This window comes from Notamacropus eugenii, chromosome 2 (assembly GCF_028372415.1).
Source record: "Notamacropus eugenii isolate mMacEug1 chromosome 2, mMacEug1.pri_v2, whole genome shotgun sequence".
Lineage (NCBI taxonomy): Eukaryota > Metazoa > Chordata > Mammalia > Diprotodontia > Macropodidae > Notamacropus > Notamacropus eugenii.
In genome coordinates, this window is record NC_092873.1 from 285,577,683 (window position 1) to 285,603,657 (window position 25,975).

Genomic DNA, 25,975 nt, shown 5'->3' on the forward strand with positions numbered 1-25,975 from the left:
ACCTTAAAAATCAAAAGAAAATAAAACTTTCATTTGATCTAACTATCCCTTTAAGGCTTAAGCTATCATCTGATATGTCTCCTCACAGTAGAAATACTGTGTGTGTGTATACACACATATATCTCCATATACATACATAGATACACACATGTACATATACGAAAAAGCATATATCTATCTATAGATAGATAGATAGATAGATAGATAGATAGATAGATAGATAGATAGATAGATAGATAGATAGATGCACATACATATACATCACCAACATCTACATAGTCTCAGGTACCTGGGCCTGGGAGCTGAGACCTGTTAAAGTCTTGCCTCAGACCCATACTGGGAGCAAGCCATCTAACCTCCTTGTATTTTGGACAAATTTCTAAGACTGTAAGTTGTAGAGAATGTGCCAACCCATATTGACAGGAAGAGTTTCCTCATCCAGGGAATTGCCTGTACCAGTAAAATAATGGGTACAGGCGTACTCACTTGTCATCTGCTTACAACCTGAATTCTAACCTCTCAGTTGGAACTGCTCTTTCAATCCCATAACCAGAAAATATTTATTAAGTTCCTATTGTGTGCCATGCACTATGTTAGGTTCAAGGTACACAAACACAAAAAGTGAAATAGTCTTTGTCCTCACTGAACTTACATTTCATCAACATGTTAATTGATAAGTAAATGCAGGTTATAAACAGAAGAAATACATAGCGATTAGAAAGGAGGGAGGCACTAACCCCTGGGGAATACTGGGAAGACTTTTTGAGGAAGCTAACAGATATGATTAGTTTTGAAGGATGCTAAAAGTTCCAAGAGGCAGAGATAAATGAGGGAGAGTATTCCAGGCATGAGGAAAAGTCTATGCAAAATCACTAAGGTGGGAGATAGAACATTGTATAGGGGAAACAGCATGTAGGCCCCTTTGACTGGGGTGTACAATCCCTGAAAGGTTCGCCAAAAACATCAGTGATCTCTTCGTTGCTAAATCCAATGACTTTCTAGGTCCTGATCCTACTCGACCCCTTAGAAACATTACACATTAGCAACAACTCTTCCTTCTGTATAATCTCATATCCCTGGAGTTTTGTGACACTGCTTAGTTATGGTTCTTCTGTTTCTTGTTAGAATCCTTCTTGATTTCCTTGTAGGATCATTATCTATGTCTCACTGTGGGTGGCCACATGCCAAAGGTTCTATTCTGAGCCCTTTTCTCCCTCTTGATGTTCTAACCAACTCCTATGGATTTAATCATCATTTGTATGCAGATGGCTCCCAAATCTACATATTCAACTATTATATCCTTTCTGAAAACTTGTATCTCCAACTGCCTCCTAGATATCTCCATCTAGATGTATCACAAGCATCTCAATTTTTCCTCAAAATATACCCTCACATTCCTAATTTTCTTATTTCTATCAACATTTTTCTAGTCACCAAAGCTAGAAATCTCAGAGATTCTTTATTCATCTACCTCTAACACCTGATCCCTTCTCCCTTCTCATACCACAACCACTCTAGTCCATGTCCACATCTCACCTGTACTATTTCAATAGCTTCTTATTTGATCTTCTTGAATTTGGTCTTCCTCAAGAGAGCGACCAAATTAATATTCATAAAGTATAGGATCGAGCATTTCAATCCTCTCCTCAAGTACCTTAGTGGCTCCTTATTGCCTTTGAGATAAAATTCAGACTCTTCTGGTCTTTGAAGTCCTTCACAGTTTTCTTCCAATTTATTTTTCTGGGCTGATTTCACACTACTTATGCCCCTTGCACTTAAAATTGTCCTACAGTTCTCCAAACATAGCATTCCATTCATTTCCTTTGCATAGATTATCACCTATGCCTGGAGTAGTCTTTCTTACCTCTGCCTCTCCAAACCCTTAACTCCTTTTCAAATTGCAGCTCAAATTCCTCTTCCCTTGAGAATCTTTTCCTGATTCCTGTAGTTCCTTGACCACCACCTTTCCAATCACAATGTGTGTTTTTTATATGTGCTGCACTTTCTCATCTGTAAAAATGTTACCTTCACCCAGTAAGTAGAATATAAAATTTCCTTTAGAGCAGAATCTGCCTCAATTTTGTCTTTCTAACCACAATGTCTGGCACATTATATGTGCTTAATAAATGCTTGTGGATTGATTTTCAGGCGTGAAGTTGTAGGAACCTAACTTGATGACAATAGGAATAGATTAAAAAATCAGACAAAACAAAAAAACTAAATTCATGGACTATTTTAATTGGGGATTGGAGATAACATTTGCTACCAAATAAGGAGCTTTGAGTTTCTGAGGTCAAAATATATAAAAGCTACTTATTTCCTGCTAAGAAAGATGACTACAATTCACAAAGCAATAGTGGTTTATGGTTATGACTATGTATATTAAATGTCTGTGTTTATCTCAGGAATAAGCAAAAGCACATAGAAATACATCCCAAATCTACTCCATTATCCATTCTCCATTTAACATACCATTATTAATATAAGTATACCTTTTACTACTTGCTATGATAAATGTATGAAATGATGAAAAACAGAGCAAGGTTTAAAGAAATAATAATATCGTGGGACAGGGCATTGCCTTTTAAAATCTCTTTTAAAATGCAAAACTATTTTAAAATATTAGCCATTTTCTTTAATCTTGCCTTGGTCTTCTATCTACTTCTTGGAGAACCTCTAACTTTATCTTTCAGTTCTTTAAGTATCAAAAAACCCAGAGATCCTTGGTCCATTCATGGATTCCCAGCAAATAACATATAATTCTTTTCCTACTGCCATTTCAACTGAGTGTCCTAACTGTCTCATATTGCTAGCCAATGTTCAGCTTTTTCCAACCAGCCAAGAAGATTTTTCTCTTCCTCTTGAGAAAAAAAAATGCCTTGGCATCTTAGGAAAATCTAAAACATCCTTTTTTCTATAGCTTTCTTTACCTTTTCCTTCAACATCAGAAACAGAAAAGATGGAGCAAAGTATGTACTACATAGTTTTGCTCTCAGTCTGTACAAATCTCCTGTGACTGTCTTTTCCATTGATTAGTGAATTGCCTTGACAACCAAGTTATGACTCCATGAATGCATTCCTCTTAGCTGATCTTTTGTAAAAGTTACTTTGCATAAAATTATTTAATATTAGCCTTATAACTCAGCTTTTTCTAGGCTTAAGGACTTTTGCTCTTTATTTTTCTCAGCATTTTAAAGCATATATGAACACAACAACCTATTTTCAACTAGGTGGCTTCCTTAGTAGAGGATAGGGAGAAGTATGAGTAAACCAAGTATTAATAAGCAATTATTATCACCTATTGTGTATCCTAAGCAATGAGAATGAGATGCCCCCTGACCTCAAAGAATTTGTAATCTAATTGGGGAGAGAATCACATGAATATCAGAGATGTACTTGCTGACATAGCCACCTTGTAGAAGCCAGGATGAATGACAGATAGGATGCTAGGATGTAGTGTATACCTGATGGAAGTTACTCCCCTACCTCTGTCCTTACTCTGGTAACACACACACACACACACACACACACACACACACACACACACATGCCAGAGAGGAAATTGTCAAGAGAAGCCATGCCAAAGAAACACAAATGCTTATATTGAGGAAAGAGAATCAGCCAGAACTACACAAGTATCTTCAGTTAGTGAGTATGTCCCTTTTTTTTTTGACCAGCAGCCTGTATAAAGAGTGCTAGTGACTTAAGTTCAAGGACAGCATTCTGACCTAGCCATTTGTCAGTGAAGCAATCTATTTTCATTCTTTTGGCTTTGTTTTTACAATTTCTTGGTTTCTCATAAAGTCATTACCTTCCATCTGCTCCATTAAAGAACTATTTTCTTCAGTGAGCTTTTGAATCTCCTTTTCCATTTGGCTAATTCTGTTTTTTGAAGCATTCTCCTCCTCACTGGCTTTTTGGACCTCTTTTGCCATTTGGGTTACTCTATTTTTGAAGGTGTTTTTCTCTTCAGCATTTTTTTGACTCTCCTTCAGCAAACTGTTGACTCACTTTTCATGATTTTCTTGCATCACTCTCATTTCTCTTCCCAATTTTTCCTCTGCCTCTCTTACTTGATTTTCAAAATCCTTTTTGAGCTCTTCCATGACCTGAGACAATTGTATATTTTTTTGGAGGTTTTGGATGTAGAAGCCTTGACTTTGATGTCTTCCTCTGATGGTATGCTTTGTTCTTTCTCATCTGAAAGGATGGAAGAAAATACCTTTTTATCAAGAAAATAACCTTCTATAGTTTTATTTTTTCCCCTTTTTGAGGATTAGAGATTGAATGTTGCTGGATTAGAGTGTTGCAGTTTCATAGTTTGTTGTGGGGGGTCATAGTCTCAAAGAATTCAATCAGACCACCTCTAATCCAAGTATAGGCATATGTTGGGAATGACACCTCCAGATGACTGAGTTTCAAAAGGAACTAGCAACTTACTAAAACAGCACAGGCAAATGTAGAATAATGATGCTGATTACACAACAGAAATTATGAATTAAAAAGGCAAGATGGATTTCTCGAAGGTTTAGGTCATTGGGGGAGGGGTCCCAGCTTTAGTGGAATTGAGCATGTGATTACCCACAATGCATACACAGAAAAACTTTTAGGGGACATGTATGTATGAGAATGATATTATAATAAGTCTCTCTGTGTTATAAATTTACTCTAGGTCACTTCTTTGCTATTACTGTTCAGGTGCCTACTTAGGGAAAGTCCCTTCTATTGTTTTGGGGTTCACATCTTGCTCAGGCATCCTGGCGATGGTGCTTTCTGATTGACTGGCTATTGTGGACATATCTGAGATTAGATGGAGGTGGCTGTGATTTAGTACATAGACATACCTGCTGTTCTGGGAGAAATATGAGTTCATGGACACACCTTTTGTTCTGGTGAGGCAGAGAAGCATATATGAGGAAGCTAGGATATTAAGTGGGGTGGAGGGACAGTAGCTAGGTAGGGGCATTGGGCCTGCTGTTCAGTGGGGCCTATGATTGAGTCTGGGGGCCTGTGGTGCAGTTTAAGCCAGATTGTGTAGTTAAATCAGCACATGCTTACTGTTCATTGTGGCCCACAAGGAAGTTAGAATATTGGGCCTGGGGGCAGCTTTATTAGGATTCTATCAAGAGCACATGGAAAGAAGTAAAGTCTAAGATTGGAAAGTTAGGAAGGGAATATCTTTAAAAGCCAAAGAGAGATTTTATATTTGATTCTAGAGGTAATGATGAGTCCCTGTATTTTAAGAAAGGTCATTTTGGCAGGTTAGTCTCTCCTGGACTAGAGAGAACCTTGAGGTAAAATGAAAAATAAGAAGGCAATTGCAATAGCCCAGGCCTAAGGTGGTCAGGGACTGTCCCTCATTGGTAGTTTTCTGATAAGGCACAATGACAAGACTTAGCAACATATTGGATATGTGGATCAACTTCAAGAGAGGAATCAAGTTTGTGAGTTAGAGGAACTAAGAAAATGATAGTACCCTTTAAAGTGGGAAGTTAGAAGAGTGGACTTTTGAAAAAGAAACTTGCTTATGATGCATGCTATTACTTTAAGACTGTAAAAATGAGGAATCCAAAGTGTTGGAACTAACTCATCTCCTTCCAGTCCGTTTCTGTGAGTGTCTCTCCTGTAGAACCACCCCATTTGGGTCTAGGTCCAAGAAGCAAAATGTCATCCCTGAGTTTTACAGGAAAGAAGGATCTTGGTTCTAGGTCCTGTTTACTTCTTTCCTGTGACTAGCCAGTGTGAAATGGGAAATCAACCTCAGTGATTCCTATTGAGAGGGGGATGTATAATGAAAATTGGCACCAAACTAGGCTGCCTTTGCACTTAACTCTGAGATACCACCTGTGACAAATGAAGTGTGTTCCTGTGATTTGTGTTGCATTCTGAGTGCCACATCTTAGAATGGATGTTAACAACCTGGAGAGTAGACAGAGGAAGGCACTGTAACATGTGAAGATCATTTGAAAGAAAAAGGTAAAGAGAAGATTTAAGAGTGTACCTGTCTTCAATTTTACCTGGGGAAGAAGCAAGCATAGTCTCTATAACTGACGCTATCAACAACGGCTGAGTGACGTGATAAAAGTGGTTTGGGATTCTGGGCAAAAACTATTCCTGGATATTTGCCCTTCCTCCCATTTCCCTGTGTTAACCACACCTAACATGCTTGAGATTTACAGGGCTTCTTAAACTTTTTCCTTTTGAGATCCTTTTTTGGTTTTGGCAGCTTTAGTTGGCATTGTGTGGCCTGAGGGCATGTGCAGTGTAAAGTGTGCATGCTTTGTGTTCAGAACCAAGGCTTCACTGAAGTTGTGATGTGAGTTCTGCCAGAAACACCTCAGATTCACTACACATTTAATTTTTAATTAATTTTTGGTCATTGTGTGTTCAAAAACCTTTCACTGTTGCCAAATTTTTCATGGCACTACATGGGGTCATGACCCACAGTTTAAGAAGCATTGTGAATATTCTCATTCCCATTTATATTTCCTAGTGGTGAGGGGGAAGAGGGATAAATAATACATTTAATTTGGCTTCAGGCATCTCAAAACTGACTGGACATTGTCAGCGTGTTTTTCATCGTCTTGATTTATTTTTTTTTACTTTTTTCTCTTACCTTGAAAGTATTGACATAAATATATTTTGCCTTGATGCTGGAATTACCTGGGACATAATTTTGTTTCATCCTGACATTATAGAAACACCTCCCAAGACTTGGTTTGACATCCTCAGGAGATAGTTAGAAAGATGCTGAGGCCCACTGAAGACAAGAGTGAATTAGAAAAGATTCTTGGGTTAAAAAAAAAGAAAAAGTTACTGCCGAGTCTATAGCTATTTTTCATACTTAAATTTTAAAAATCCTAAGAGAGCTTAGACCATATTTAGAGCTATTTCTGCCAAGTATATTTAAGAAAAAATTAAGTCTCTAAGGAAATATTTGGCTATAGCTTGACAAGGAGGAATGGGGAAATTAAATTTTCACTCTATGAAATACTTTTAAGCATTGGAATATGAGATTTTTTAACAGAGAACAAACAATAACCATATATGAAGTAATAATATAGGTGTCTCATTTCAAGCATATACACTCTTCTCCATTTTTCAGTGTTACAGATCAGAAACTGAATGCTTAGAATACCACTACCCAGTATTAGTGGGATTTTTTAGAGGTTTTCCTTCATCACTAACATATACTGATATGGAGAATCTTTCAACTCAATTTAGAAATCATTTAATTACTAGGTAATGGGAATAAAAAGAAGAAAGGTGGCAAAGTACTTACTCTTGAGGAGTTTACGTTCCACCCAGAATGGAAAACACTCTTGGGAAATTGTAAGAGGGACAAAGTAATATGAAATTAAAAATCTCCTCATTTGTATCCTTACCTATCAAGAATTAAGGCCCACATATCAAACTGCCTATAGGACATCCCCACTTAGATATCTCATTACAACACAAAAATGTGTGTGTGTGTGTGATCTAAATATCATTAACAACATGAGAGCTATAGGATATTGTGCAAAAGAAAGCTATATTATTGAAGGGAAGAGAGTGAGGGAAGAAAATAAGCATTTTTATAGAGCCTATTATATGCCAGAAACTGTGCTAAGTGCTTTACAAATATTTATCCATTCGATCTTCACAAAAACCCTTTGAGGTAGGGGCTAATATTACTTTATTGTACTGATGAGAAAATTAGGCTGAAAAATTATGGACTTGCCCAAGGTCACTCCAGCAATGGATATCTGAATCTAAATCTAACCCTCAAGTCACTATACACCCTAAATGTCATGAGGAAGTTCTTGGTATAGGTATGACAGCAAATGATCTATAAGTCAGAATGTACCTCTAGCTCAAGATGAATCAACAAGCAGAAAAGATTCTAAGGGGGAAAAATGCAATGTGGATCAAGTTTTCTTTGGGGTTTCTAATCTCTTTGATCTATAACCTCCTGATCTGAGTTCAAATCCAGCCTCAGACACTGCTGTGTTATACCCTGTGTGTGACCCTTAACCAGCCAGTATGTACTAAAGGTGAGACTTCAAAATAGGTAATCCTGATTCTGAAGTTGACTCCCTTTCCTTCCTTCCCTACCCTTCTTCTGGTTCTTTCTCCCTCCCCAAAACAGAAATATATCTGTGGACATGCTGTTTGGTCACTGTAAGAACACAAGTATTTGAATATATCTACTATGTAACCTATGGCAACCAAAGCCTGAAATTAATATATTATTTTGCCTGTGAATTTTAGAAGTCTTTTCTAATGACTTGCCATTGACGGTAAGGTGTAGATGTTAGAAAATCTACATTATTTAGTGAGAGCTCAGTAGAGTTAGGAATGAGAAAAATTCGGATCATTTGTGGGTTTTCTGAACCTTTGTGGTTTGTTTTAAAATAATTGGTTATTAACATAGAAAAAAATATATCGATAATACATAGTTCTTTAATATGATGGCAATGGTCATATTATTGCTTAAAATAACAGCGCTGTTATTTCTTTAGATGATAACTTTCGTTTCCAGGATATCCAATACATGATGTTGTGCTTGAACATACTTTCCTTTAAACTCCACGCTTCACCTTTTTAACAGCTGTTATGACATTCAGTCATTTTTCAGTCATGTCCAGCTGTTCATGACCCCATTTGGAGTTTTCTTGGCAAAGATACTGCAGTGGTTCAACATTTCCTTTTCTGAATCATTGTACTGATGAGTAACTAAGGCAGTGTTAAGTGATTTAACTAGCATGTATCTGAGACCAAATCTGAACACATGAAAATAAATCTTCTTGGTTCCAAATCCAGTGCTCCATTTACTATGCCACCTAGCTGCTCAAGTATTTTAAAAGTAAGCATTAGACAAAAGAAGCAAGAAAGCAATGTTTTCTAACATTTCACTTCAAAGAATGCATTTTTTCATAGCATTAGATAAGAAGCTAGTGATTCCTCAGAAAGGGTTTGTGATCAAACATCTCATCTGGGAAAGTCTTGCCCTAAACATGATTTTAATACAATATTAATGATCATTTTTGAGAAAAAAAACTCACCCATTTTTATCTGGTGGTATTTCAAAGGGCATTAATTCTACTTCCACATTTGCAGGGTTTTGCTTTTTTTCTTTAGGTCTGCAAAAACAGAGAATTTTCTGCACTTGTTAGTGAGGCTCATTCAAACATTGAAGTCATCTGACTATACCTTCCATTTGGTTGGAATGCATGAGTTTTGCTGAAGAATACTTGAATATTTTGAATAATGTTTCCACTGAGTGGTCAAGAGGAAGTATCATTTCTTATAAGAATTTCACCACTGGAGATTCATTGATAATAGAGAAATCAGAGTATGATAGGCGCTCTCTGAGATTAAGTCCTATCACATTGCATTTCTCAATGTATCTGACAGCCCAGTTGGCAGCTTCTATCTTTCTCAACAGCTCAGTTCCCTATGCTATATGACTTATGATCATTACATAGAAATCAAAAAGGTTTCATCCCATGACATGGAGTTGCTTTTACCTAAAAGCTTTACTCCTTACTAAGGGCCACCTCTCCACCTATACAAGTGATCCCATTTTACGCTGTCTCTTCCAATAAATTTTCCAACTTTGTCATCCCCATTCCATAACTTATTTTTAATCTCTCCCTTCCCTACTGTGTACAAACATGTCCATGTCTCCCTAGCCCACTCTCCCCCTCCCAAAGAAAACCTCTTAATCTTTTCATCCATACTATCATTTTATATCTCTTATGCTCTTTGTGGCTAAACTCCTTGAAAAGGCTCTTTACAATAGATGCCTCCACTTCTCTCCTTTTAATCACTTAATCTGGCTTTTGACATCATCATTCCACCAAAACTCATATTTCCAAAGTTACTAATGATTTCTTAGTTGCTAATTCCAAAAGTCTTTTCTTAATTCCCATTCTCCATGACCTCTCTGCAGTTTTGACACTATTGATCATTCTGTCCTCCCTAATGCCCTCTTCTCTCTAGGTTTTTGGGACACCTCTCTCTCCTAGAGCTCCTTATAGCTATCAGAACACTCCTACCTATCAGTCTCTTTTGCTAGATTTTCAGTGGGGTCACACCCTCTCATTGAAGGTTCTGTCCTGAACTCTTTTCTCCTCTCTGTAAGACTTCACTTGGCATCTCATCAACTCCCACAGATTTAATCACCATCTCTAGGCTAATGATTTTTAAATCTAATTATCCTGTCCTAACCTATCTGCTGACTTCCAATCTTGGATTTACAGTTGTCTTTCAGATATATCAAACTGGATGTCTGGTAGACATTTTAAGTTAAACTTATTCAAAACTGAACTCATTTTCTCCTTAAATCTCCCTCCCCTCTTGACTTCCCTATTACTATCAAAGGACACATCAGCATCCCAATAACTCAGGTTCCCAACTTAAGTGTCATCCTCAACTCCTCACTCTCTCTCACTAAGGCCTGCTGCTTTCATCTTTACAACATCTCTGAAATATTCCCCCTTCTCCCCTCTGGTAGTGCCACCACCCTGGCTTAGGCCCTCATCATCTCATACCTGGATTATTGCAATAGCCTACAAGTGAATCTGCCTGCCTCAAGTCTTCTCCCCTCTCCGATCAACCACCATTCAACCACCAAAGTGATTTTTCTAAAGCACAGGTCTGACCATCTCACTTCACACCTCCCCCTGCAATCAATAAACTCCAGTGACTCCATATCACCTCCAAGATCAAATACAAAATCTATTTGGTATTTAAAGTCTTTCACAACCTATTCCTCTTCCACTCCCCCTTAACCTTCCAGTCTTCTTATACCTTACTCCCTACTGTGTGTTATTTGATCCAGAGACAATGGCCTCCTTGAATAAAACACACCATCTCTGCATTTTCTCTGCTTGTCTCCCATATCTGGACTTCTCTCCCTCTCCATCTCTGCCTCCTCTCTTCCCTGGCTTCCTTCAATTACCAGCTAAAATCCCATCTTCTTCAGGAAGGCTTGCCCAACCTCTCTTAATCTTCGTTGCTTCCCCTACATTAGTTTTATTTCTATTTATACTGGATGTGGCTTATTTATCCTGTATATAACTTACATATTCCTTTGTTGTCTCCTCCATCAAATTGTCAGTTCCTTAAGGGTAGGGACTGTCTTTTGTCACTTTTTGTATCCCCAGTACTTAGCACAGTGCCAGCCATATAGTAGACACTTAATTTTATTGACTGACTGACAGGTTTGAACATTAGAACTGACTCCAATACTCATGCCCTGGCCATTATATCACATTGTGTTCTTATGTATGTATTCATAAATATATGTATATGTATATATACAAACATGCACAAATATATTCATATACGTGTTTTGGTCCTGACCTAGGATTTCATTAGTAATGGGTACTCTTTGGTTGTGGAAGCTTATTCTACCAATTTAGATATTTGACTCTTCTGTAATGTATCATTTTAGGGAGTTGTCTAAGAAGCTGAGCATTTAAGTGACTTGTCCTGTGTAACTCAGATCAGATGTATTAGAGACAGACTAAGCTCGATAGTAAAATAATAATGATATTAATAAAAGCTGACATTTATCAAAGTCTTTGGGGTTTACAAGGTGTTTTCTGTACATTCCATCTTATTTGATCTTTACACCTACCCTGTGAGCAGGTACTTTACTGTTACTCCCATTTTATAGATAAGGAACTCAAGCTCAGATAAGTCAAATGACTTCACCTGAATATAAACTCCTTGAGGACAGGATCTGTCTTATTTTTGTATTTATATCGCTGGCATCTGGAATAGCACTTGGCACAAAGAAGGTGCTGAATTAATGTGTTTTTCTAGACAGTCAATTCATTGATTGACCATACAAAAAAAATCAATTACCAAAATGGGATTGTAGTCCCAATCTTTCTGACCTCAAATCTATCTTTCTTTCCATATGTGTATGGAAGTATAGGTAGTTTCCTGTATTTTAGCCCACCCTAATACTTTATTATCACTGTTTAGAAAATATTGCATACTGTAAGAGAATTTCCATTGAAAGTGAGTATGGAAAAAAAGAAAGTGAGTATGAATATCATTTCCCTGAGAAATTACATGAGGCATGATGATGTTATACTCAGTTTGAATTCATCAAACATTCAAAGACTCTGTATACCATCCAATAGATATGTATTCCACAGATTTCAAGCACACAGATCACATATACATATCAGGTTTGCTATCGGGTTTTTGTTTTTACTCTCTAGTCTATACGAGGGTGTTGTCAGGAAGGTGTTGTTTATTTTCTACTTTGTATTTAGACACCTCAAATTGGACACATAGGAAAAGGCAGTGTTTAAGGCATTAGTTTGAAGGAAATTAGTCACCCCCCTAACCTACTTACTATGAGCTTCCTTTATGAGAGAGGATTTCAGGAGAATTTTGGATAATAGTTTGAGGTTATCTTGTGATTTAAATTTTTTTAAAGAATTTTGATATAGCTTCTTTTATTTGATTTTCATAATGAGTGCCCCATGAGGAAATCTCAAGGGCATATTTTATTACCCTGATTTTATGGATAATGAAAACATTTGAGGCACAAGTGAAATTAAGCGACTTAACTCATAGCACACAGCTAGTCAGCAGCAAAGCCAGAGTCAGATCCTAGGGCAGGCATACGGGACACCCTTTAAGACCTACTTGGCCAACTGAGATTAAGCAAAAAAATGTAAAAATCACAGCACAAGAGGAAATTAAGGTCATCATGTATTTGACAGTCAGTAGGTTCCCTAACTTTTTGTGCCTTATAAATTCAATGAAAAATGCATAGACAAATCATAGAATGTTGGAGATGGGCCTGAGCTGAAAAGTCAGCCATTTAGTCTAAACTCTATTATAGATAAAGAAATTGAGGGCTAGACAGGCTTTTCATAGATTACCTTGAAGTTTCATAAACCAAGTAAAAGAAGTAAGATTTTTGCCTAAATACAATATCAGCATTTTTCAGTTGTTGCAGTTCATTAATAGGACTGACCATCCATGACACCATCATCTTTTCAGGCTTCTGGACTCATAAACCTGATTTCATTCATTAATTCATCTTCCAATCAGTTGCCAAACTTTTGTTCTTTCTACAGTATTTCTCAGATTCACCCTAGCCTACAATCATATTCCTTTGTGTACTAACTTCATCCAGGTCTTCTTCAGCTTACAGCCTTATTATTGAAACATTATTCTTTCTTTCTTACCTACCTCTAGACTAATCTTTTTTTTCCAGACCTGTGATTTCATTGGTTTAAGAAACTACCAGTGAGGAAACCTCCTCGAAGAGAGCAGATTAGGCACTGTTCTGCACCTTATAGCATTTCCTAGAGCACTGAGGGATTAAATGGATTGCTTGCCCAGGGTAACACAGCCATTATATGTTAGAGGTGCCATCTAACCTGAACTGTAAGGCCAGCCTTTTTTCTGTCTCTTCTCATTATGACAAAAAATATTCTTTCCTCATATCCTTCCCCTGTTTAAAAAAAACTGCAGCAATTCTGTTATCCTTTTTTGGCCAAAACTTCAGCCTGGATGAAGAAAAAGTAATAACTGACATTCATACATCATTTTACAAGAATTGTAAAGTTCTTCATTCACATATATTTCATTTGATCCTCTCAGTGTCAGACGGATACTATAGGTATCTGTCTACTCCAACTTACAGGGGAAGATTTTGGGGTCAAGAGGTTAGCGACTACACTAAGGTCATCCAGCTAGATTGTGTTTGAGGTCAGATTCCAGCCCAGTTCCTCCTGTCTGCAAGCCTAGCACTCTATCCACTACACAATGATGTCCCCTAAAGTTCTTTCTGTTAAGATTCAGTCAAGTCAATACGCATTTATTGACTACTTACTCTGTGTCAAGCATTGTGCCAAGTCCTTGAGATACAGAGAAAAGAAAAAAAAATTAGTCTCTAATCTCAAGGAGCTCACTCTCTAGTGAGGGAGATCTCATGCATACAAAGAGAAATACAGATAATACTGAGCATAGTCTCAGAGTGAAGACACTAAGATTAAATAAGGAAGGAAAAGAGATGGGAAAGGAAGAGAAAGACTTCTTTTAGAAGGTCAGACTTTAGCTGAGACTTGAAGAAAACTAGAAAAGTCAGGTCTTCCATTAATCATGATGTCTACTCCCCAAATACTTCAAACTTATTTCCTCAACCCCACATTATCTCTACTGTAGTGAAACCAGTATGCTCATCATCCTTGCCATATGCTGCCCTTTCCCAACAAAACTTACCCTTCTCTATCAATATGTGCCTATCACCTCCTTTCAGACACAGATCAAAATTACCTTCCAAGAAACTTTCTTTGATGTATATACCTTCAGCAATTCCATATTCGATTCCATTTCTCCCATTGCTATATTACTACTCTAACTGTCTGATGTCAGTTTTTGTCTGATGTTTTATCCTCCCACCTAGACTGCAGATTCTGTGAAAGCAGAGATGCTATCTTTTATGTCTTGTTTTATATCCAGAGCAGGTGCACAGTTCCACAACTAGAAGAAAGACTTGAAAAACACTTGTCAATCAACTACCTAATTCATTCAACCAGAGAAATTCAGCGTTTAAAGAGATTTTAGAGAGAGGAATGAAAACGCAAGGAATGAATAAGACATTGTGTTAGGATTAGATAAGGTTCTTTCAGCAGCATTAAAGTTCTCTAATTATAAGAGGGCTAGTCACCTGTGTTTACTTGCATCTAGATTAGAAGGAATGTAACCCCTTGGGGACAAAATGTCATGTGTTCTGTAAAGCAAAGGTGTCCAACTCAAGGCCTCCTGGCCCGTTTTAGCTGCAAAATTCCTGAGTACCACCCAAGTCAGATTAAAATGTAATCAGGAAATGTTCAACAAAATAGAGTAAAATGCAACATAGATAATGTTAATTTGTGGTTTTCCAAGTCAATGTGTGGCCTATAGGAATGTATTTCTCGAATTTGACATTACTGCTATAGAGGATACTAAAGTGAGTTCCATAGAAATAAAATATATACTGAGATGCCTTCTGTGGTGCATGAGTGGAATCCTTTTGAAAGGAGGAGGCTGAAGCTGGTACATCATAGACTCACCAGTTCTGAGCTATACTAGGTTAGACTCAATCAGGTATCTGCAATAAGTCTGGGAACCAATATGGTAGGACCCAGGGAGCACAGAACCACCAACCTACCAAAGGAATGAGCTTTCCCAAGTGGGTAGGTCAAAGCTTCCATGTTAATCAGAAATGGGATCAGACCCCTGAATGGCAGCTACACTTCTGACCTAGGCAAGACAATAGACCCAATCTCAAAAATAATAATAATAATTCTTGCTTTTTTTTCTTTTTTAATTAACCAATCAGTTGGCATTTATTAAGTGCCTATTTTATTTCAAAAGCTAGGAATACAAAGATAAAAGCAAAAAAATCCCTGCTCTCCAGGAACTTCCCTTCTAATGTGGGAGATACTATGTACATATGTCTAAGTATATGAATAATTTATACAAAATGAATGTGAGGTAGTTTTGGGAAAGAGTAAAGTAGCACCTAGAGAAATCAGGAAAGACTTCCAGAAAATGGGGTTTGAACTCATAACTCAATATATATCATATCATCAACATTTCACTATAGAAACAACAGAAAAGAGGATTGTTTATGATTGTATATGTTCAGATTTTTCTAAGTATGTGTTAAATTTAAAAAGTAGTGACAAAATTTCCTTGAATGTCAATGTCCCTGTCTGAACTTTCTTTTTTTCTCTTCTGGATACATTTTTTTAAATGTTCCATTGACATTTTTTTCTTCCATCTCTATCACTGCTCACCAATCATTCTGCACTCAAAGAAACCCGCCCCCATAACAAATATGCATGATGAAGCAAAACAAATCTACACATTGACTATGTCTGAAAATGTATGTTTCTTTCTACACTTCTAGTCTAGCATAACTCTTTCAAGAAGAGAAAAACATTCTTATATGCATTTTGCATAGGGAAAAACTATCCCTCTCCCTCCTAACGTCTTAAGATAATGCAGCTTGAGACATCTTTTTAGGTACATTATTTTACTCAGTTTATTATAATCACCAACGTTGTTAATCATGGGTACTTTTTAATATAAAAAAGTCACTGAATTTTAACTTTTATCATCAGTATTGAAAGGCATGGGGGGGGAAATTCTGGTAAATAGCTAATTAATATTCAGGACCAAAATCAAAAGAAGGGGACTGATTTTTAAAAGGAGACATTTAATTAACTATTGATTTATACTCAATTACTCAAGGCCAGCAATTATCAATATTCATGGAACAAATATTTCACCACCACTGTTGCCCAAATGAAAGGGAATGTCTTGCTCAGGGATCTATTCCCTTAAAGAATAAACACCAAACATTTTATCTTTAAGTTCTGGCACCTAATGTCTGATTTGATTATCCTGGGTTGCACCATGCAGATAAATATATTCTGACATATCACAAAAGGGAAGTACTGAATCTGAGCTGGATTTCATTTTTTCAAAATGCATCATCACTTTAACCCCTGTAACCAGTTGGTAAAGAGACCCACATTTATTGTTTCTCTAGGCCAGGTATGAATTCCAAAATGCATAAATGTATCTTGTGAGCTAGTATAATCTATGTTCTATATTCATGATCTCAAAGTGCTCCATTCATAACCTCAAAGCAGCCAAAGGAGGGGAATTTAAGTTAATAATAAGGATTACCCTTGCAACATGGCTATAGGAGTGCATATTAGAATTTGGAAGAATATGTGTTATATCTGAATTTCAAAAGTTCCATCTTCAGGACCCATTAATATTCTATGTTGACATTTATAGATTACTGAGTGTGGGTGAATTTCAGAATTATGCCAATGAGTTGCAAAACTACATTGGAAATTAGAAAGGAATTGTTGGGAGAGGCAATAAAATGGGAAGATGCTTAGTGGTCACTTTTTATTAACTATGTGGCAATGCATAAGCATCATTTCTCAAGCTCATTTGCCCACACAGAGTAAGCAGGAGTTAGTGTGGGAAGAAGCTGTTTTTTTTTAAGGTGACATGTTGTTGAAAGGAACATGATTTATGAACACTGCAAGGTCATATGTCATCAGATCTTGGGAAGTGATGTGTGAGGGGAGTTTTCTTTTTTTTCTGTTTTGGCTTGTGTTTTTAAAGTATGCTAGTCTCAATGGATCTTCCACATTCTCTGCACAGTCCTCTTTCCCTCTCTCCCTCCTTTATATTTTTTCTCTGTATTTTTCTCAGCATCACTCTCTATCTCTTTTAGCATCTGTCTCTTACCTCTCTCTTCTTCTCTCATCTCCTTGCCTCTTTTCACCTCTCTCTCTCTCTCTCTCTCTCTCTCTCTCTCTCTCTCTCTCTCTCTCTCTCTCTCTCTCTTTCTCTCTCTCTCTCTCTCTCTCTCAACAAAATTGAATAGATAGATGGAAGGATAGATAGACAGAAAGACAGACAGGCAGATAGATAGATAGATAAATCTGTCCTCTTAGGGAACTGATCCAAGAGATTTGAAAAATGATGAAAAAAAATATTGTGGTTTCTAAAAAGTTACTTGCTCTGATCTTCTTCCCACTTTCTACTCCCTCTTCCACACAGTCCACCTCCTACATATTAAATGCTTAAGCAGCATATGTTATTTGGAAGTATTCCTAACTTTTCCTATTTCTTATTGTTTTAATTTCCCTGGATCCTATTTAATATTCTGCTTAATCAGTAGAACCTTGATTATCTAAAAGAATTGGAGACTTAGAATTAATGAGGATAACCAGAATATCAGAATGATCAGGAGTCTTGAGATGGAAAAAGATGCCTGATGAAGGGCATGACCAAAATTCAGATCCCCGGAATTGTTTTGCTGATTTATTAAAAATGATTCTATTAATTGATTGAAATAGCAAAATCTGGATAATCAAGATTTTTGCTGTGAGCATATTACAGAAATGTGGAATCAAGGTAACCTTGGATTCCACTTCTTATATTTACAAGGCAATAAAAGTCCTAATAGACTGTCAGGAACAAATGTGAATGTTCTTTCTGAGGCTCCTTCAATTAAATATACTTTATGTCTTTCAATCTGGCTTAAAAGGCAATGTTAACACCCACTTTGGTTGCATGCTGATGCTTCCATACCATTTCCCCTCCATACTTTTTTGTTTTTATTCTGAGACATACATATACACATGCATGCCAGTCAGTAAAACCAGAAGAAGGGAGTGCGTGTCATTGCCTATAGATGCTTAATTGTTCTACCAAAGCTACTTTGCATTTCTTTTTTCCATTCATTTGACTCAAGCACTCTGCTGTCTTGGAGCAGAAACTTCTCCTTGGAAAAATCAGGCATTCATAAAAGTTTCTAGTCTCATGAAGAGAAGACACTGCCAAACAATGGGTATTAAATTATTTTGTATTATACAGCCTGAAATGGACAAGGATATTCTCCAAGATTATATCTGTCCCTCAAAAAAGATCTATATTAAAAAATAGCTAATTTGATCAAAAGTAGCAATCCTTAATTGTTTGGAAACTCAAATCAAGTTTTTTGTGTGTCGGGTGTGAGGGGAAGGGGATAGAGAAGGAAATCAATAGATTGGGGGCTTTCCATGCCAGATGAACTTAAGTCGATTTTTTTTCCCATTTTGCAGCCAATGTGTGTGACAATGAATTCCTGCACTGCCAGAATGGAGGGACGTGTCACAACAATGTGAAGTGCCAGTGCCCAGCTGGCTACACTGGCATCCTGTGTGAGAAGCTGCGGTGCGAGGAGGCTGGAAGTTGCAGCTCAGACTCTGGCCATGGGGCAAGGGCACAGGGCTCTTTCACTCTGCTTGTGGCTCTGCTAGGAATGACTGGCCCATGCCTCTTTTAGGCTCGGTATACTCTATGGCCTCAAGTTCAGCCAACTGATGGGACTATACCATGGGGAAGCTAAACTAATCCAAGCTTTTGCTACTAACATAGAAAAATACACACACACACACACACACACACACATGTTGAAAAACAAAAACAACTAAGAAGGCCTAACTGAACTAAGCCATATTAATCAATTGTGGACAGCAATTCCGAGTCGAGACTGTTAATTTCTGACTCCAGACAAGTTGGCAGCTGCTGATATTATTACTACAAATCACAATGCCAGCTGCAGGACTTACTATGGATTGAAGGGGCTATAAAAGTCCTCCCCATTCTGACCCCAAAACAGGGAAAAAATTTACAAAAACACCTAGAAACACACACACACAAACATTTATGCCTCTAATCTGGTGCGCTCTCTTGTACCTCTCTGCCCAGTGTGTGGACCAACCAAATAGAAGCATTCTTTGCTGTCAGTGCATTGTGGGTATAAGGAAATCTGGTCAAAGCTGCCATATTGGCCTGCTTCAGTCCCTGAATCCCTTCCAACCTGTGCTATAGTGACCGTTGCTCTGTAAGTAACCCTTGTTGGTTGAAAGATTTCTTTGTCTGATGTTAGTGATGCACATGTGTTACAGCCCCTTCCAAAAATATCTCAAGACAGTCATATCCTTGTGTATCTTAGCAGCACTACATCACATCAGTGCTGGTGTACACCTACCGTACAAGAGTGGCTATAAGGGAAAAGAAAAAAGAAAAAAAAAGAAGCGTATCTATCCTTTTGTATTCAAATGAAGTTATTTTTCTTGAAATAATGTACAATGTAGATTTTTTGTATTATTGCCAATTTGTGTTACATGACAATCTGTTAATGTATTTGATTCTAATCAGATAAGAAGACAGTTCCATTTTCTTTGTCCTTTATTTTTTCTTTTGGTTTTGTTTTGTTTTGTTTAATTGTGCAGAGATCCCTCTGTATGAGCAACGTGCTGGCATCAAAGAATATCAGTTTACATATATAAAAAGTGTAATAAGATTCCACCAAAGGACATTCTAAATGTTTTCTTGTTGCTTTAATCTGGAAGATTTAAAGAATAAAAATTCCTGCATAAATGCAATCAGGAATTGGTATTGCCATTTCTTAAGACAAAAAGAAGCCTCCATTTGGCAGATCCACAATCATTTTTTCCTATTTATGATGTGGACTGAACATACATGCAGCAGCTGAATTTAGGACTCTGCAAGAAGGATCATCGTTCTTTATCTTGGACAGTGTCGGCAAAATATGGGACCGTTTCCACTTGAGAAAATTGTAAAAACAAACGAAAAATTTTAAGGCTCTGCCAAGATTACATAAAAGCTTTTTGGCAGCACCTTCGAGGGACTTTTGTTAAAGCCATGTGACTTCCCCAGATTGACAATGACACATGATTATGTGGGATGGTGAACTATGAGACTCTTAAAATGCAATGTTTACCTTGAGTGCCCATGAAAGGCAACCTGGGGATCCAGGAGAGTTGCAGGAAAATGAGAAATTAGTTATTTAACTGGGATTAATTCAGATTTAGCATTTAAATCAAGTGTCAAAATATCCTGCAGCAAGTAGTCACAAAATGCTACTCTGGCAAATAAAGTTTGCTTTGAGTATTACCGAGGGTGTAATAAATTCTTGCTTCTGCCTTTTATTAGGCCAGTTATGTTGTATGATATCAAGAGAAAGAGGAGGGGGGGGTATGATAAAACCATGCAAAGCTTCAAAGATATGAAAAATCAAAGAAGGCTAAAACAATGTAAATTCCATTTCCAGCAGGTAACCAATAAATTATCAATATCATCATGGGGATTTTTAAAAAATGATTCATCAACCTAGCCTGGAGTTTGGGGAGAAGCTCAACATGCTTGTAGCAGTATAGCCTGTAATATTTGAAAATTATAGAGAACTTAGTTCCAGCCTACTCATTCCTTGCTGCTAGAGAAGAGGGGGAGAGAGAGAGAGAAAGAGAGAGAGAGAGAGAGAGAGAGAGAGAGAGAGAGAGAGAGAGAAAGAAATTAGATGTCTTAGATATGTCTTTTGGTAAATGCCCTGGGTAAACACTATGGCAGGGAACAGCCTGGTTTATTGGTTTTGTTCCCAGAAAAACCAATTCTAAAGAGGCAATAAAAGGTAAACAGGTAATGTCTGTGCTGCCAGCAATCCTACTTCCAAGTCCATTGGATATTTGTTATTCAAACCAGCAGTCTCTGTCAATGTATGAAATAAGATAGGATGAAAGAAATTAGGGCTTTGGATCAGAGCCAACAGGACCAAACTGAAGACTTATATTAGATGTGCACTCATGAAAATAAACAGAAATTTTTATTACAGGCTCACCCAGGAAAATAAATGCAAAGATAAGTGACATATGGAACTGGAGATTACTTATAATTAAGTGGATTTCTAATATTAAAATTGGAATTTCAGTTGTCTTAAAGTTTATTAGCACAAACCAAAGGCAGACTGTGTAATTATTGGTGACGATGCACTTTAACAATCCTTATCCATTCACGGCTTTGTTGAAATGCTCAGGAGCTGTTCGCTGCTTATTTCAAACAGAGATCCTGGACATTAATTCTAAAGTTGAATGAATGTCATATCGCAAATCATTCGTCTGAGTTTTATTTCCATGTAGATATCATCTTCTAAATGAGCATGGAATGCATTGTTTTCAGCAAACTTAGATGTAGTTCACTGCATTTCCTGAAAAAATGCAGGCTGCATTTAATAAAAATATAACTTTAGGTATTTAATTAATGGAAATGAAATTTTCTTTTTCTCCTAGATTCATCACTTTTTTTTAAAAAAAGCACATAACTTCATAACAAATTCAGCCTTAGATCACCTGTTTAACTTTGCATGTAGAAGCATTTTGAGTAATTACCAAGCTATAGTTTAGAATAAAATAGGAACATTGACTCAAAGATTTAGATATGAATGAAACTTTAGAGGTTATATGGTTTCTTTCCTGTCAAATAGAAATTTCTTAATTTATCATTTGTGTCCCTCCACAATCTGGTATAATTCCTTGATTCTAGCCTTGTTTCACATTATTCCCACTTATGTCTTCTATGTTCTAACCAGATCAATCCCAATCATATTGCCAACTTTGCCACTTCCATTCATTTGCAGAGATCATAAACCACATCTATGGCTACTGCCTTCTGTTTTAGACTTTTAAAGTCTTTCTTTTCCTTCCAGATCTAGTTCAGATGACATCTTCTCCACGAAATCTACTGTGCTCACTCCAGTTAAGAGTGAACTGTCTTTGGTGATGGCTAGAATCTAATTCACAGCCCCTGAAAAATTATGTTAAACACTACAAAGATGAAAAGACTAACAAAGTCCTCAAGCCTTTGAAACCTGCTATGTTAAGAATATTGTACTCCCCTTAACAGAAACTTAGTACCACACACCCAACTACATATCTTTTGTTGTACTTTTAAATCCTAACCTATAACTTACAACCTGTAGGAATTAACTAAGACACTTTCCTGCTTGGGATTTCAGGTGTTTTGTTTTGTTTTTTAATCTGTAAAATTAGAAGATTGGACTGGATGCCATTTAAGATCCCTTCTAGCTCTGAGTCTATGATAGGTTATAATTTTCTGGCCATATTTTTTGAGTCTATGATAGGTTATAATTTTCTGGCCATATTTTTTTTTCATCTTTGTATGCCTAACACCTAGGACAGTATCTTGCCCTCAGTAAACCTTTAATGAATGTTGGCTGTGGATATCTGGGTCTGAGCAACACTATGAAGGCTGTCACTTTTAATAACTCTTTTTTCATTAATTAAGTTAGAAATGTGGGCAAGTATCACAACAATTTGTTACACCTTTTACTTCCTATATGAAAACAGAGCTTATCTAGTTAAAAGATGCTATTGGCCTTATCACATCACCTCCATTAGCATATTGATGAACAACAAAAAAATCTAATAAATGGAACTAAAGACCCAGGTATGGAGGAAGCATGCTTCTTTCAGAAATGGAATGAAGTTTCTATTCTAGAATGGGTAAGTGACCCTCAATGAACTACATTAGAAAGAGTGGACCTGGGTTCAAATCCTGGCTCTCACCCTTCCTACTTATGTGAATTTGGCAAATCACCTATTCAGGTCTCATTTACCTCAGCTGCAAAAAAAAAGGAAATTGAATTAAATAGCCACTCTGGTATCGTCTAGCTTTCAATCTATAAGTATGTTCCCATATTCATTCAGTCTTGTAGTTGGTCCTTTCAAGCAGCCCATACACTCCAACCAGTGAACTGCCATTGAGAGAAGTCCCTAAACTAATACCAATTAGAATCACAGGATTTTAGGGTTGGAAGGGTCATCAGTGGCTCTTGGGTTCAACACATACCTCCCACCAAAGAATCTCTACCATATAACACATGTAATCATCCAGCCTTGACTTGGAGACCTCCAATGAGAGGGAAATTACTTTTTTTCAAGGCAGATCATTCTAAATTTGAATGACTCATTTCAAATTTGAATAATTAAGGGCATCTGTCCTAACATCAAGTCTAAATTGACTTTATTGTAACAACCACTCATTGCTCTGAGTTCTACCGCATGGAGCCAATGAGAACATACCTAATTCCTTGACCACTAAGCTTTGAAATGCTGAGACAGCTGTTATGTTCCCTCTAAATCTTCCCTTCTCTAAGTGAAGCATCTCATTTCCTTTGATTCCTTCAATTTTCACTGATCCTGATGTGGCACATATACAAGGTCTTTCATCATTCTGGTTTCCCTTCTCTACATGTTCTCTTTTTCAATGCCCTTCCTAATCTGTGGTGCCCAGAACTAAGTACAAAACTCCAGACAACGTCACCGATCACCAGGCCTAAGTTTTCCTTATCCATGACAATTATGCTTTTCTTAATGCAACTGATTAGACAACATAAAGTCAGCAGTGACAGATCAGTAGACATACTGCCCTCTCTGTCCTTTGTTCCAATTTGGAGGGTAGGAGTGGGGAGGGCTGAGTAGAGGTGAGAGTTCTGTGATACTGCATTTTAAACATCAAGATGATTTCATCTTCACTGATGATATATTCCATGGAGCCTTGGGTTTTCCTTAAAGTACCATGTTTAGTTCTAGAGAGCATATTATAAAAGAATACTGATAAACTAGAGAATGTCCTGAAGTGAGCAATCAGGGTGATGATATACTATGTGAAGGCCAATTAAAGGAACTGGAGATATTTTCCTAGAAGAGAAAACTTAAGGAGATATAATAGTTCTCTTCAAGTATTTGAAGGGCTATCAGGTTAAAAAAAATCAATTTCCCAATATTCCCTGTAGGAATCACTGGATTGCCATTAGAACAAAATTAATGAGTTGTTCGAACTTTCTGCTCCTCATGATTTCAGTAATTTAATGCAGAAGCTTTAGCTATCCCTTCTATAAGATGTCATTCTGAAATGGTCTATATATTTCTCCGCTATTGACATTCGAAAATTTCTTCCACGGAAGTTTCGACTGTATTTCCTCAGTCACCAATCTCCTATTCAGTCTTTTTAAATGATGACAACAGCAATGGAGATGATCCATTGCTGATCCCAAATGGAACATCATGTCTTGAAAAGGAAGTACACTGTCCCATGAATACAAAGGACAAGACAGTTCTAGGAAAACTTAAGTGGAAAAGTCTAGGAAATTTGTAAGAAAGAGTATGGGAACCTCTGGAAGAATGAGAGATTAGGGAAGATTCCATATGTGTATATACACAAACATAAATATATATATGTATTACATATACATACATACATATAATATATACACAATATACATATACACATACATGTGTGTTTACATACATGTTTATATCTTTGTTTATGCATATATGTATACATATGTATATATATTATGTTTTACATATTTGAGGGACATTTTTTCCTCTGAGAAATTGTCTATCATTCCAAGAACTGTAGTTGTGTGTTCCCCACCCCCATTTATTTCTTCTCCCATTTTTAAAAAAATTTTCTTATTTGAGAGCCCTAAAACACATAGCTACAAAATCCTTCATCATACAGAAGACCAAAAACATGCTGACACATAATTGGAAGTCATGAAATACTCCAGCCTTTAAATTGACAGTATTTTTTGCAAAAAACTTTTACCAGTGATTGAGGGAATAGTGAACCAACTCTTTCTGTTTCACAACTGCCCATCTCCATCTTCCATTTGAAAAAATAAAATAAATTGAAGGGTCCCCACATATTAGTGGCAAACCTGAAATCCACATCATAACTATGATTCCTATGCGGTTTATATTAATATCAAATGCAAGTACAGTTATTTCATGAGTGTTTTTATTTTTTTACACAATTTAATGTCTCAATGTGATAGAGCAATTATCCTAGAATACATTTTGGTCAAACATTTGGTCAAACCAAGATTTACCCCATGTGTATAGGTATTATTTTAGCCTGAACAGTGAAATATTTGATCAATGACAATGTCTCCTCTGCTTTCTTTTATAACCTGAAAGATGCTGTCAATTGACAGATGAATTAAACTTCAGGGGTAACATTTGAGATGTTGTGATATTTTTCACAACCTATTAATAGTAACAGAAAAAGTAGCTCATTATTCCAATAACCCTAATTATATTAAACACTAAAGATTTAAAAAGATGGGCTAAAGGAAACTGATGAGAGCTAGACATAAAAATAATATCCATTGTGTTGTCCTAGTCTCATTTTTTTAACTGAGATGTCAATATTATTTAATTAGTGAACTGTGAATTCTAGGAAAAAGATACTGCCTGGCAAATGGAGAAAATAATTACTCTCCCTTCTATATCTATCTGATTATTCTTTGAAATTCCTGTAAGAAAGTATCATTAAATTAAAGATATTCTATCCATACCTTCGTATGTATTGGTGGCACTGTCTGATCAGCTAATATCAGTGCTTCTTCTTATAAGGTGCCACTGTTCTAACCTAATAATGGAGGGACAATGGAAGGGAATCATCCAATTGAAGTCCTATTAAGAATAGGTGATCCTTCTTGCCTCAGGCAGGTCAGAACATAATGTCATTTCATTTAGTTTATATTTGGACTCTAAAGCCAATGTAG

General features: G+C 36.7%; 1 protein-coding gene across 7 annotated transcripts in view; it reads left to right on the plus strand.

Moving 5' to 3' along the window:
• Positions 1 to 22,695, plus strand: part of NTNG1 (netrin G1) — a 446,663-nt gene extending 423,968 nt beyond the window's left edge. For 5 of the 7 annotated variants that reach the window (XM_072644169.1, XM_072644172.1, XM_072644168.1 and 2 more), the window contains exon 7: positions 18,642 to 22,693. In XM_072644169.1, the coding sequence (XP_072500270.1) occupies positions 18,642 to 18,865 (224 nt within the window). In that variant the 3' untranslated portion in view covers positions 18,866 to 22,693. Of the gene's footprint in view, positions 1 to 18,641 lie in introns of all 7 variants that reach the window. The other 2 variants (XM_072644174.1, XM_072644173.1) reach the window with 2 other exon arrangements.
• The last annotated feature ends 3,280 nt before the right edge of the window (positions 22,696 to 25,975 follow it).